We start from the raw sequence: 13,880 nt of genomic DNA, 5'->3' as shown, positions 1-13,880 counted from the left end.
CGGCCCTCGCCTCGCCTGCCTACACAAGGGTGTTCACATGTGCCCACGTCTATAGTGCATGTATATAACACGTGACATCAACTGGTCGACGCGACTCGTGTCCTGCGTTACATCACGACTGTAATTTAAGTAAATACATAGGGGGGGGGTTCAGGAAAGAGCCTTATTTTGGATTTCGATTTAACTTTCACATTAAATAAAAATATTTCACTGCTATTTATATGTCTCTTTGCTTTACAGCAAACACAAGCTCGAGCGAAACCGGAGGAGTGAGAGCTGATATTGAGTACCGTCTCATCGAGTTATTGATTTTTTTCTTTCAAGATCTTAGTTATGAGAAATTAGGTTTTACGAAATTCGACATAGATTTTTCGGTACGAAAGAACAAGAAAAAATCGCACGCATCTCAGGTTTCACAAAAGCCTTTGTTTCGTCGTACAAAACATAGCTACCGAAGGATTTAAGCATAAGCCATTTTTCAAAATTTCAACGCAGTGATGGAAAATTTCTTTCACCCCAGCCGTTTCGCGTTAATAAACATATTTTAGTAAAAAAGTACAAGAATCTTGGAGAAGAGTGAAATTTAAAAAAAAGACAATTTTCCGAACCGCCCTAACGTACGCACAAGCTTGATTTCTGCGCCGATGTTGGTAGCCCCGGTGTATTCATCCCTAAGGACAACGATGAGCACACACTGTGTGCCATCCACACATTGACAATGATAACGAGAGATTATAACGAGATCACTTCGAGCGGTAGCAGCGCGCGTCTATTTATTATCATTATTATACGGCTAGGCTAAGGTGTAGGTAGTACACGGTATAGAAGGTGTAGTCTAAGGTAGGTAGGTAGATAAGTTTGCACGACGCAGCCAGGAGACGCGCGATCTGGCACGATCAGGTAGAGCATATTTACCCACCGACTATCGTATTTCGTTGCAGGACAGCCGGCTCTCGCTTGATCCCGGGCTAGATACGAGGGATGTGTTCACTCTCTTCGTAGCTGCAGTGCAGTATAAGGTATGCTTCGTGCTTCCGCTGCAAGTTGCAGCTTGCAACCCCTTACAAACGTTACAACGCAGCTCCGCGGATTTTACGCCTATACAGAAACGACCATCATTCTGGTGGCCAATGCGTACGATTACTTGCGATTACCTCGCAATCTTGCAGGTTTTAACTGCATTTAGACAGCCGACTGCAGCACGAGCTGTACGCGCACGTATGTACGTACATTCGTATATGCATGCATACATAGATATACGTGAAGTTTGCACGGATTCGTGCAAGGCACTCGGGGCTTTGGCACTCTTAGGCCATAGTTCTCGGATATTACCATAAAATTGTAAGGGTTCGGAATATGATCGATAGCCATCAATGTGCAGACCGAAGCCGCAAGAAGGCCGAAGGGCGATGCGGAAGGGGGGGGGGGGGGGGGGGGGGCGGGTTGGGCCCGGGACCCAATTTTACGATTTCGCGACACAGAACGTCACTTCCGTCAGGTACCCATAAAGGTGGAGATTTTCTTTATTGCCTGTCATTTTTTTTTTTTTTCGTTTCTTCCCTCCCTTCACTAACCTCGAAAATTCTTTATTTATCAGGCTGCAAAACCCGTGAAACTCTGTATCTGTATACACGTTCCTTACCATCCGTGTAACACGTATCAGTCTCGGCCGAAACGGAATTAGTTTATCAGCAATTAGTTACCGGCTAGTTACAGTTATCACGTAATATGCAGGGTTTCGTTTATGCGACACGTAGGTTCTATCGATTATTGAATATATTTGATATTTAATGATATCGATTAGATTACTGTAAAAGCTCCGGGTTATCTAGAGTGGTGACATCTGTCTAAAATTTTATGCTCAATCTTTTAACGCTCCACTTATTAAAATACAATATACTCGACTATATGTGCATAGATCGAAGATTTCTATTGGTAAAACGTTATATTATCTGATAGTTGTAATTATGCGTATGCTTACTGAATCAATTACGTCGACTGGATCGTTGTCGGAATTTGAGCGGGATATTTATTCAGTGCCAATATGCTTCAGGTCTTGTAAAATGACGAGCAATCTTTACTAACATGCTATATTTTGAGCAAAAAGTTACGGAAGTACAAAATCTACAAATATTCGTATGCCTCGAACTGCGAAACGGAATTGAAACTCATATGTTATGCAAAATCGAGATCACGAATAAAAGTTATTGCAGATATGAAATGCTCTCAAATTCTGTTCACAACAAAAGGTATGATTGATACTCACTTCAAGACGCGTGCAGCGAATGTAGTTTACAAAATTGCGCGCAGATGGCGCTACCTTCTGAATTAATAATTTCATCACCTGACGGACTACTCGAACACTAAAAGTTCAACGATACCGAAGGCAAGGCGATGCGGTGTTGTACCGACTGCTGTTGACTTACCGTTAATTTAACTTCGGTGCTACATGTAACGTGCGCTGATCAAACGGTTATTGAAATTCCATTCCAGTTTCTGTTGTACAACTTTTCACAAGAATTGAAATCAATATGGGGTTCGAAAAAAGCACTATTTATGAAAATTAACGATCTTTATTCCCGCTCATCTCAAACAAGGTCAAGGTACGCAAATAACATGTTTTATCTCTATGACTATATTTATATTACACTGAAAAACTCTTAGAATTTCAGATATTCGGTAATGTACAGATATAATTATACCGATATGAATACTCTCACACAACGTCCGATTTCCTCTTTTCTTCACTCGTGAATTTCCGCTGAATATGCTTTTTTCAAGCATAATGTCCGTAAGGTATATTTTATTCAATAACCTATTCGTCACTTAACATACTACATTATTTTGGGTGAACCTTTGAAAAATGGAAAGTGCTATCACATTTGAAAATTATTGCCTTGCTTTGCGGCATACAAACGTCAATGCAATTTTTTGCAGACAAAAATTCTTCGTGCTAAATATACAACTTTCAAATAATATCCAAGAAACAATTATGGCTGTTTTAAAATGCCAGTATTTTTACTGACGAACATCTCGGAATACGAACATAAAAATCAAAATGCATAGCAGGTAGTATTTGTAAAAAAAACTCAATATCAATAACATAAAGTATATGTTCACTGTAAAATATAAAGTCCATCTATTTCCTCCGTTTTAATGGTTGACACGTCATTTTTCACCGCAATGTGTTTTGACAGTCTTTAACTCGTCTTATCTCATTTTGATGAGCACCTCCTACCATACAATTTTCCTGCTTGAATGTCACTGTATTACGACAGAGCCTTTTTGCCCGTTTTCTGAAAGGAATATAATAATCCATGGTCATGGTTTGTTGACATTAGATATAACTAAAATGCATCAAAATTGTTCAGCGATTGATATATTTTATTTCAGTTATAACAGTAGCAAATTAATGAGTGGAGGTACAATAGCTGAACACTGGTGAAAGTACAAAATAAACTGAAATATTGTAAGATAAAATTGAGTTTTGCGTGCAGAATATGAACGAAAAAAATTTCAGCCCGAAGTGAGTACTTAGCATTATTTCAAAACAAAGGTGATGTAAAAGTAGTTCTAAATTTTGCAAGCTCACCTCTTCAATATCGCTTTTTGATAACTGGTGTACTGTTTCATCAACAGATTCTGTTGCACCAGGCTTGTGATTTTCCAATGTCTCACCTTTTGAGACAGTAACCGCTGAGACATCTTCAGGATTTTCCATTTTGAACTTTTTTTCAGGGTTTCGTGCCGCAATCCGAGCCTCAATCCGTTTACGATTAAGAAATGCCATACCATGGACCCTCAAATGTTTGTCAACGGCTGGTTTGTCCTCAAATACAGCCATACATACATGGCATTGATTGGCAGTTCCAGTGTTTGGTTCACTTTCTATCGCCTCTGTTACTTCCTTAGCATATGCTGTGTTTTGAGCTAAGTAAGTGGTGGGATCCTGTATGCGATGAAACGCTTTCAGATGCATCTGTAAGCTTGGTTCAACGACAAAATTTTCTCCACATTCCAAACACACTAGATAATGGTCCTTGATTCGATGATTAGTACCAATATGTTTCCGTAAAGATGAAATATCATTGCATCGCTGGTCGCACTTTTTGCATACAAAATTTCCTTCTCCATCTTGCACAGACTCTTGTTCTATGCATAACCCCAAGTCTAACAAGTCTTTTTCAATATGTTTTCTAGGATTCCATCGTCTTCTTCTTTTAGAAGTGGGACTGTTTGCATCTGTCTTACGTTTTCGGGGTCCAAGGAGTTCCTTGTAACCCTTAGAAATAAAATCATCGGACATTCTCAAAAGTCTGGGTGTAACTATAGCTAATTTATAATCCTCGGAGTGCCTAGAGTCAAAATGTTTTGCAATTACTGACCACGATGTATTTATTAATTCTCCACACAAGTGACAGCAGTAAATAACCGATTCTGATGTATCGGTTGGAGCATTAAGAGCTATCCGCCAAAGTTGCCTTCTCTTTTGTTTCAATTTTGTCGAAAATTTGCCTGCTGCATCCTTTGTACACTGAGGATTGGTAACTTCTACATTCTGCTGGGACGTGACTAACAAATGTTGAGGGATTCTTGCTAACGGTGGCAATTTTGGAACATCATGAAAGAACGAGATACTTTTGGTTCCCTCTTTGCCAGTGCCTGAGGTGCAATTGATAATCTGTAATACATCATTACCGTCAGTGCCGGAATTGGATAATTGATTGTTCGTCTCACAATCAGTAACATTCTCTACTATTCTAATATCAGCACTCTTGGATTTCAGAACCGATACAGGTAGGTTGCGTGTTTTAACAGCCATAGTTTGTTTCCCTTGTGTTGGCCTCTTCAATTGTTCAGCTCCAGATGTACACACAATTGTATTAGAGATTTTAATAACTGGCACAGTGGACTTATTTTTCTCTCGGGCATCAGTCTTTTCATCAGTAGGTTCTGTTTCCAGTTCTGTCAACTTAAGTGCAGTTTCTCCTGTCACTAGGCTCTGACTTGATCTGTTTTGATCCGATAATTTCACAATTGCATTTAAAGCTGCCACAGTCGATTGGTTCATTTTTGTCATATTTACGTTCGTTCCTGTTTCCTTAATGAGTATCAACTGGGGCAACTTTGATGGTAAAATTTGGTGTTCAACGATCTTAGGAAGAGCATGATTTGACACAACTTCAACATTTGATGACTGTTCAGATCTGTCCACATCCTCCGTTACAATAACATTTTCAGACACTTCCTCAGACATGCACAGGTCTGAAATTGGTCCAGGGTTAGTATCTTTTTCATCCGTGTTTATATCTCTTTTCTCCTTTGTCGCTTCTCCTAGCTCTGCATATGAATCTGGTGTAACTGATCTCACATCAAATATTTTTGGTGACGAGCTATATTCGCTAATTACATTATTACGATTATCGACGGTCTCCAATTGTGGATGGGCCAAGTTTATAGACCAGATACTACACTTTACGCCATTTTTTAACTCCTGTTTCGTCACGGTGGTATTTAAATAGTCAGACGATGGTTGATTATTTGCTTCTGAATTACTTTCTATACTATCTTGGCTGAGAGTATCTATGTTTGTTTGCATTACATCTGAAGCATTAGAACATTGATCAAATTCAATGGTTTGTTCATCTTGATGTATTTGTTCGGTATTTGACTTTAACTTTGTCGACACACTTGGAAACATGGCATCAAGTAAGCATTCCGAACTTACCAAGTCAGATAATTGATCATGTTGAGTACGATGACATGTACGCAAATGACGTTTAATTATCTCCCGACCTCGCTGCTTGTCTTTAAATGGGAAAGGGCAAAACGGACATTGGTAATAAAGTATTTTCACTATGCCGTCGTGATCTTCCAAGTGTGATCTATAATGTTCAAGGCTAACAAGGCAATTTCCAACGTTACACTCTACCAGATTGACTGGTCTTAGATGATTAGGTACATTTGGATGATCGGCTTTACAGTGCTCGACGAAAAGGGCATGTGAATCAAAGAGCAGCCCACATTCGGGACAGGCAATTTTCAATTTGCTATGTGCAAGTATATAGTGTTTTGTTATTGATTCCATGTCAAGAAAGCCTTCGAATTGGCATACTTTACACTTGAACCATCTCTTTGCCAATACATGAAAACAAGCCGTCCATGTGTGTGCCTTCAATCGAGAGAAAGTAGCGAATTTTCTGAAACATTCTGGGCATTGATATGGTTTCTGTTTAGCGTGATAATTCAAATGTGCTATAAAACGAGACATGTTTCCTTGAAATACATTACAAATATAGCATATGTAATTATCACAGTGACATATGTCAGGATTTCTCGAAATCGATTCTGAAAATGCTACAAAGTTACTGTGTGACTTTTTGGGTTTATTACAAGTAGGGCAAATAGTTGGTGCCTCTGGTTCTTCAAAATTCGAATTCGCTAGTAGTTCAATGATGTGATCATTTGAACTCTGACCTGTTTCAGGCCGCAAACTGTATTCTTTTAAAGCATTTTCTAATCTTTCGATAGCGACAAGGTTATTCAAAATGCTTACACCATTTGTGTCGCCAATAGTTTTGGAATATTCCGAATTCACCTGTATCAAGTGTTTAATTTGTTGTTTGATTCTTTGTTCACCATGGTAACGAAGTTGTTCTTTAAAGATTCTTTGTAGCGTGCTGTAATTTATAGCTCCTTGCCCCCGTGTAAGCCCTTCGTTTATCTTGACTGGTCTTGTCATTTTCTTAGAAAAATCAATGTATATTTTGCCGTTTGTATCGGTTTCCATTGAAAGATATTGAACTGTGTGGATGTCATTGACAACATCCACCTGCGGCACATCAACAGGAATGGAAATTAAAGACTGTGGTTCAAACGAATTTCGAGAACCAGGAGATTTTTCTCTTTTCGGCATGTCACTATTCTTCTGTTTGACCTGTGCCTCATATATCACACCTTTCGAATTTTCGGAAGTGGATAAGAGAGCAGAGGCATTACGAGGTGGCGAAGAAGATGAAGAGGAGTCAGGAGAATTGCATGGTAATGGTATTGAAAGAGGTGCAGCTTTTTGAACGCATTGTTCGTCTGACTTGGGTGCTATTGGTATGTAAGAAGTTAAAGGGTGTTCCGACTGTGACAAGAATGCCGAAAGGCTGACATGTTTGGGAATCGTCTGGAACTTTACATTATTTAAATTATGATACGTGGGTCCTGAAATAGATTTACGTGCATGTCGAATGACGAATTTTTTCCCATTTTTATAAACAATTTGACCGTCAGCATATGTTTGCGAGAGCTTAGGTTTTGCCTTTTCTGTCGGAAGATTTTTTTTTACGGATTCCGACGTAGAAAGCACACTTTGTTGGTTCGAAGTACTTGACACTGACATTGCTGGTACTGATTGAATTATTTTTTGCTTGTCCAATTCAGACGAAATTTTTATCATTCCCAGACTAGAAATTAGCTCATTTTGGGGAAGCATAGTAAAGCTAGCTGCCCCTTGACCAATAAAGACTAATTTTTTACCGTTGATTACCTCAGGTGGTAGCTGCCCAATAATGTCTGAGAGATCGGCATTTTTAGGAGTGTGCACAGTCAGTATTTTTGATCCTGAAGTCGAGACGGAAGCTTGTGCCACCGCCTTCTTTGACGATTCGATGGCTCTCGTTATTTCCCGACCTGATAATGGTGTTTTAGCAATAGGTAGTTTGATGTTTAAAGCAGGAACCAGTTTTTTCGGTATTTGCGGCTTTGGAAGAACTGATATTGTAGAATTCTTGCTGCAAATAATTACAGATGGGTCTCGTGATCGTTCTTGGGCGAATTTTTTAACAGAAATCTTCGGTTCAAATACTTGCTGATTAAATTCAGAAGTGGAGCTTGAGAGCTTGCTGGATATGATATTGCTGGCGTCACAATTCTTCATTTTCAGTGGGATTTCAGGTCCCTGGACGGACTGATGTGAATTCGTACTGACTGGCGTCAAATTAGTAACTTTACTGCAGCTGGTACTTCCATTTGGAATTATTGTAAGTTTATCTTTCGGGGGGAGTAAGATTGCGACGTCCGGTGGATAAGTTTTGGCTGATGGGCCACAATCAACAAATGCAATGTCTGTAGTAGTGCAAGGGCTGTCGTCATTTTCTACGTGTTGCTCAGCATTGTCAATGAGTACTGGTGATATGGGGGAATTTCTTGAATTTTCGCTTTCGGTCGGTGGTGGTGTTTCGCTACAAGTTGATTGTGCAATGACTGATTCAATTGTATCAGAAATAGATGAGAAAATTGATTTGGGTGCACAACTAGTTTTTTTAGGCCGTTTAACAAAGAGTCTTCCAACTTTCTTATTACCATGAATTCCAAGAAGTTCAGCCACTGAATTGTCGTTATTTTCCAATTTCGACTGTAATAGTCTCCACCATTTATTGCCAAGCTCGTTTGTCTGTAACCAATCCATGATATGCGTCCGTGTGACAAACATGTGCTCCATAATTATTTCGCAAAGTCGTTCCAGTTCAGTATATTGTGGTTCATCAATGTCAGTTGGTATTGGCATCAGCATAATATCACCAATGTCAACGACGCTTGTTTGATGAGCCTTAAGGTGGGCGAAAAACTGACATTGGTTGTAGAAAATTTTGATTGCACCCACTTTTCGCCCTTTGCCCAAACCTTTTGCTCTTAAAAATGTCTTTCGTTGACGATTTGCCGTCTGGCAATCGAAGCATGGCTGTTGACCGCTCTTCATGTGGCAACAATCAGTCATAAAACAATTCTGACACCAATAACCCAAAACCCAACTCCGCCTGGAATTGTGGGCATCAAAACTGCTCGAAAAGCGAAAACTGGAAGCAAAAATTGCATATATTTTTCTACAATACATTGTTATGTACTACCCTCATTAACACACACAAAATGTTTTATTACGTATCCATGAACTAACAATATTTTGGGTCAAGAAATGATCAAAGAATTTGCCTATGACCTGCTGACAGTTGGTAGAATTGATCACTGCGAAAACTAATTTGTGTCGCATATTATTGCTAGTCAAGTTCACAGAGATTGACTCACCAATCATTACATTGTGTACAAACATATAATGGGTGACAATCGTCTGCTTCATTCTGTAGCGACGCAGGAGGCTCTGCAGGCATGTAGGGAATCGATTGCTGCATGAATACTGCCTCATTTAGAGTTGTGTAGTATTTCTGTCCCCATTTATTTTCAAGTCTTTTATTCCTTCTCAGTCGAGGTAGAGCTGAGATTACAAATTTCGGACTAGCATCTGGCTTATCGGAATCCTGTTTTCAAAAAATATTATCAATTAATCAAGGTTGTGACAATTTACTAAAAACTCTGAAATTAGTTTTTATTGTGTAGGATTGAACAGTGGATTCATTCCTGAAAATAATAGATTCACGCCTTATAAGTCAATAATACGAGTAGTAAACATACGCTTGTAATAAACGATATAGAGTAATGATGGAAAAAGTAAATTGAATCTAATGCGATAAAGCATAAACTGTATAGTAGTTGGTATACTTGTATTGGTACACAAAATTATGCCATTGCTTACAAATATTTGCACTTAACGTATCACAAGGAAAGGAGTAATATCATCAATATCCAAATGCAAACACAAAAAAAGTCATCGTGATTGAAGTTAGAGCAACAAAATAATGATACTAAGCAGCTGAAAAGTTGTACAATTTGTATAAAAGCCTGTAGTTCGCTGTTATAATTATTACGGTTCAAAGTACATGGTTTTCACCTTACGCCATGAGTACGTAATAAGAAGGGAATGAATTACGTTAGCTCTTATGCCAAATTTCATACCACATGTTGTATTCTTTGTTGGTTCTGCATTTCTTACTAAGGTTCATCAAGCTATTTATCAATGTATTGTTACCAAGCTCAAGAGTCAGCAGCTTGCAGCCATGATATCTTCTTACCTGTTTCTATTCAGTCGGTAATATAGAGCCAGATGGCTCCACCACTGTTACTACTCTAAAATAAACGCAGCCCATACAGGGTGTCAACAATATTTCTAATCAGCAATGATGATTTGCAAAACAAAAAATGACATTTCAGTCAATAGTCAAGTTACTGAGCTTTGAATGGATCTGGTACGAGTACTTACCACCATTTCAGTAAGTTCATTCAAGTAAAATAGTTTTCCTCGATTTGTCTACACCCGATGAATGGATTCAACGTACCTATGATTGAAAAGCCGGAGATCACGGCGTTTGGTGAACCTTCCAAGCTCTGCAGAAATATAAAAACCATTTTTTTAATCAGTTGTAGCTTGAATGTTTTCAAGCTTTTTGAAGCATGATCAAAATCTAATATGCCATCGCCATTGGGGTTCTTATGCTAGAGTCAACGCTATATACTAGTACTGACTTCGATCAACACAGCGGTGACTTTACAATGATAACTCATTGAACATACATAAATATAAACATTGGTATCTTATTGTTAGTTTAACCCCTGTGAAAACATATATGAGTTGCATAAACTCATAACACTGAAATGAAATTTGGACAGTGCAATTTATAATTTATGTAGTATATAATGCAGTATAGCATAACAGTAAACCTTGTCAACAAGCGTTACTGAATAGAAATAGTGCATGCAAAGAAATGTTTATATTTCAGAGGATCTAATCACACTGCCAGCAATAATTATCGCAGATAAAATTATCTTCAAACTTACCTCACTTTACTATCTCTTGTATTTACTGATTGTGAGATTCATAGAAGAGACTGAAGACAGATCCTACTGTGTTTATGCATATGTAAAATTTTTTTTGTATTCTCCATTCCCTTCACCAGATATTCGTGACTTCCAGCATCACGAAAAAGTCTCGTATGCAACTGCTGTTTATAATGGAAAAATATCTCCAAATATCTCCTTGTATGTCGTATTGTTTAACTTTGACTACGTACTTCGAGTGATTTTCTTGTCGTTTGCAATAGCATAAATGAGTTTCAATCGCATGGTATAAACGCAACCTAAGATACCGGGTGGTGAACAGAAATAAGAGTACTTTCGCAACGAGGGCAGAATTATTCGTACGAAATTCGTTTTATTATTTTAAAAGTCCGACTTCAGAAATTAATTGATTGTCAACTTGAATAAAGTCAAAACGAAACTGTACAGCATCGAGAATGACATATTAGTCCCAAAGTTTGGAATTTCGCTGGTAATTTTAAGTCTTGCAATTGCAAGGAGTTTCCTGCCTGTTTCGCTGGAAACAGAGGGCGCTGATTCCGGGGGACAATCAGCCACAGTCTCTCCTACTTCCAAATAATCTCACTTCTCTTGTTTATTTCTATGTGCCAATATTACCCATGGAGACTATACGAAGAGACTGAACTTCGTCTAAACAAATAGCTGCCTGAAATAAAATGACACCGGTGTTCCGTATGCGCCGAAGACAGTGGAGCGAGTATAACTTTTTACAAATTACATTCCAAGCTCATCGATTAATCGATCTTCGGCATCCCTGCAATCAATCACGCTTCGGTGTAAAAAGAACATTAGCGACGCTTGTGGTCAAATTTTTATTGGGCAGATTATGTCAATTCACCCGTTTGAATTCTTCCTCCTTGTTTTGTCTCCATGGTATTATCGATGCCTCGAACAAGCCCCCTGACACTCACCACTGCTCGTATACTAAAAAATTGTACGCGTCTTGTCCCCGTTTTTTAGTTCCTCTACGTGGCGCTAGTAGACTTCTGGCACGCTCGCTGCCCTCGTTGACCGCCCGCAAGCTCATCAGGTAACTACTAGCGCCACTAGTGGTGGAAATTGGCAGCAGAATCGAGGGACATCTTGCGAACCACGTTCAGCAGCGTGTGTCAGGGAGCTGGCTCGAACTAGTCTCACATCACAGTTCGAACGACGCGCTCTAATGGCGCCATCTATCCTGACTCTGCGAATAACGAAGGTAACGTAGATTCCTCGACATAGAGCCTCGATTCTCGTTTCTCGATTCTCGTGTCTCGTAATTCGAACTCACAATCGAAGAATCGATTCAGGGACTAAAACGTCTTTAACTACCCGTACAGAAAACGGGACTATGCCAAATTCTGAGATTGTCCCAAGGGTATTCAACAGGAACAAGTAAGGTAACGAAACAATTGGTTCGACGAATTATTCTGCGTAGCAGCATGGTACAGACGCAATGAAAATCCGCTAGAGAAAAGTATTTTGAGAGAAAGTTAGTGTTGATACTCGGGTCATATTGTGCATTTACAAGGGTTCTACTAGCTCGACATCCAGCTCCACGAATCGAGGACGCAAACGTATAATAATATAAAGGCCATTTAAAGGCTACAGGCAAATGCAAACCGTATATGGTATTCTTATACTGATTTAAGGTTGAAAAATATAGTAATGTACAGAGTGTTCCATTTTAAATGAAATGGTCGAATAGTTCGGAAAACAGGTTTGATAGAAAAATGGCTTAGATGAAAGTTCTATTCCAAGTCCAATAAGCATTCCCACACGTATGTATTACTTTTTCAAAAAACAGGAAAATTTTTATTTGTAATGGACGAAATTTGATTCTAACCACTCATTATCATATGTAAACATAGTGCAATCATTTTCATATAGATCATAAAACTAAAGATCTTACAGTATCTGGTATAAAGATAAATGCCCCTCTGAGGACTTTCCGCTTCCCCCTACTAATAAACTAGGTGTAATATTTTTCCAAAGTCAACAATGCTACAACTTCGGAGGTGAAACCTTGTATTATATTTTCGCAAGTAGTAGTTTCAGTAGTTGCACAAACTAGACTGCAGATATCATAAAAACACAACAGATTACCTATAATATATAATTCAATAGTATAAGTATTAAAATAACCTTTATGCACGGTGAAATATGAATAACCGTTCAGAGGTGATAGGTTTCGTTTTGAGCTCACCTTTGGCCACCATTACTTCTCCAGTTGTATGCTTAAGAGTTTCTAGCTATGGTCATGCGTGTGGTCCCGAGATCATCGGCCCAGACCTCGGTGTGTTTTTACGGATAACCAGGACTTGAGCGTTGAACGAACGACCGACCGACCGATCCGCGACCGCATGACCGACCGATCGTCCCATTACATGGTTTTCCAATATAAGGCCAACCAAAGTGGGGCCGTGGGCCACACTATAGACACTCGAACGCACCGATTAACGGTGCAGGCTCTCATCGCTGCGCGTTGTGAGCTAAAGCCTCGAACTTACCAAAGGTGTTGAAATTTGAAATTAATACTCCGATGAATTTTGGTATATCCTCATCTCTAATTTCCACCATGCACCGGAACAATCGAATTGTAATTATGAAGACTCAATCCCGATAGCCAGCTTGCACAAATCTTATTTCGCATATTCGTAATGTCGTAACATTTGGAGTTACAGTTTAAATTATCGGTTGAAAGAATCCAAAATTCGTCAAGGTTGAGTTTAGTAACGCCAAAGTATCGAAACACTGAAAAAAGCAAAATAATATTGAAACTTCAGACTGGTGAAAAGAACAGTTGAGTTTTCATGATATGAGTACGCTTTGCTCTAATTACAGTATTACTGAATTTCAAACAATCCTAATGTTGGTCGATAAAGTTTCTTCTTAAAAATGCATCGTAGTAACAACGTGACGAACTTTAACTTCAAAAAGTTTAAAGAACTTCTGTGAGCTCTGGAGGTTTATTTATGTGCAAATCATAGTAGACATGAAGTGCTTGCAATTGATCCACATATAATTTCATGTGAGCTCGTTGGCGTTGTGAATAAGAGTCCTGTAAAACAGCCGATCATTTACTGTTCGCGTATCTATCTCAATTTATATCTGCAGACGTGTCATTAGGAAGACTAATTTGTAAT

The 13,880-nt window shown here is 38.8% G+C and overlaps 1 protein-coding gene across 4 annotated transcripts; it reads right to left on the bottom strand.

The window, feature by feature from the left end:
- Nucleotides 1-2,553: 2,553 nt before the first annotated feature.
- LOC107225373 lies at nt 2,554-10,992 on the bottom strand. Of its 4 annotated transcripts, XM_046733981.1 has the most exons (7): nt 10,717-10,992; nt 10,142-10,266; nt 9,838-10,008; nt 9,073-9,302; nt 7,860-8,846; nt 3,593-7,781; nt 2,554-3,296 (listed from the first exon to the last, which is right to left on the bottom strand). In XM_046733981.1, exons 3-7 carry the CDS (start codon nt 9,865-9,867, stop codon nt 3,270-3,272), a joined length of 5,463 nt encoding a protein of 1,820 aa, XP_046589937.1. In that variant the 5' UTR covers nt 9,868-10,008; nt 10,142-10,266; nt 10,717-10,992; the 3' UTR covers nt 2,554-3,269. The 4 variants fall into 4 exon arrangements, with proteins under 4 accessions (XP_046589937.1, XP_046589934.1, XP_046589936.1 ...); XM_046733978.1 differs by having other exon boundaries at nt 3,593-8,846; XM_046733980.1 differs by lacking the exon at nt 9,838-10,008 and having other exon boundaries at nt 3,593-8,846.
- Between the last annotated feature and the right edge of the window lie 2,888 nt (nt 10,993-13,880).

The sequence above is a fragment of the Neodiprion lecontei genome, chromosome 3 (genome assembly GCF_021901455.1).
Source record: "Neodiprion lecontei isolate iyNeoLeco1 chromosome 3, iyNeoLeco1.1, whole genome shotgun sequence".
Classification (NCBI taxonomy): Eukaryota; Metazoa; Arthropoda; class Insecta; order Hymenoptera; family Diprionidae; genus Neodiprion; species Neodiprion lecontei.
Note: the sequence above shows the minus strand (reverse complement) of the source record. Positions and strands in the feature narration are given on the sequence as shown.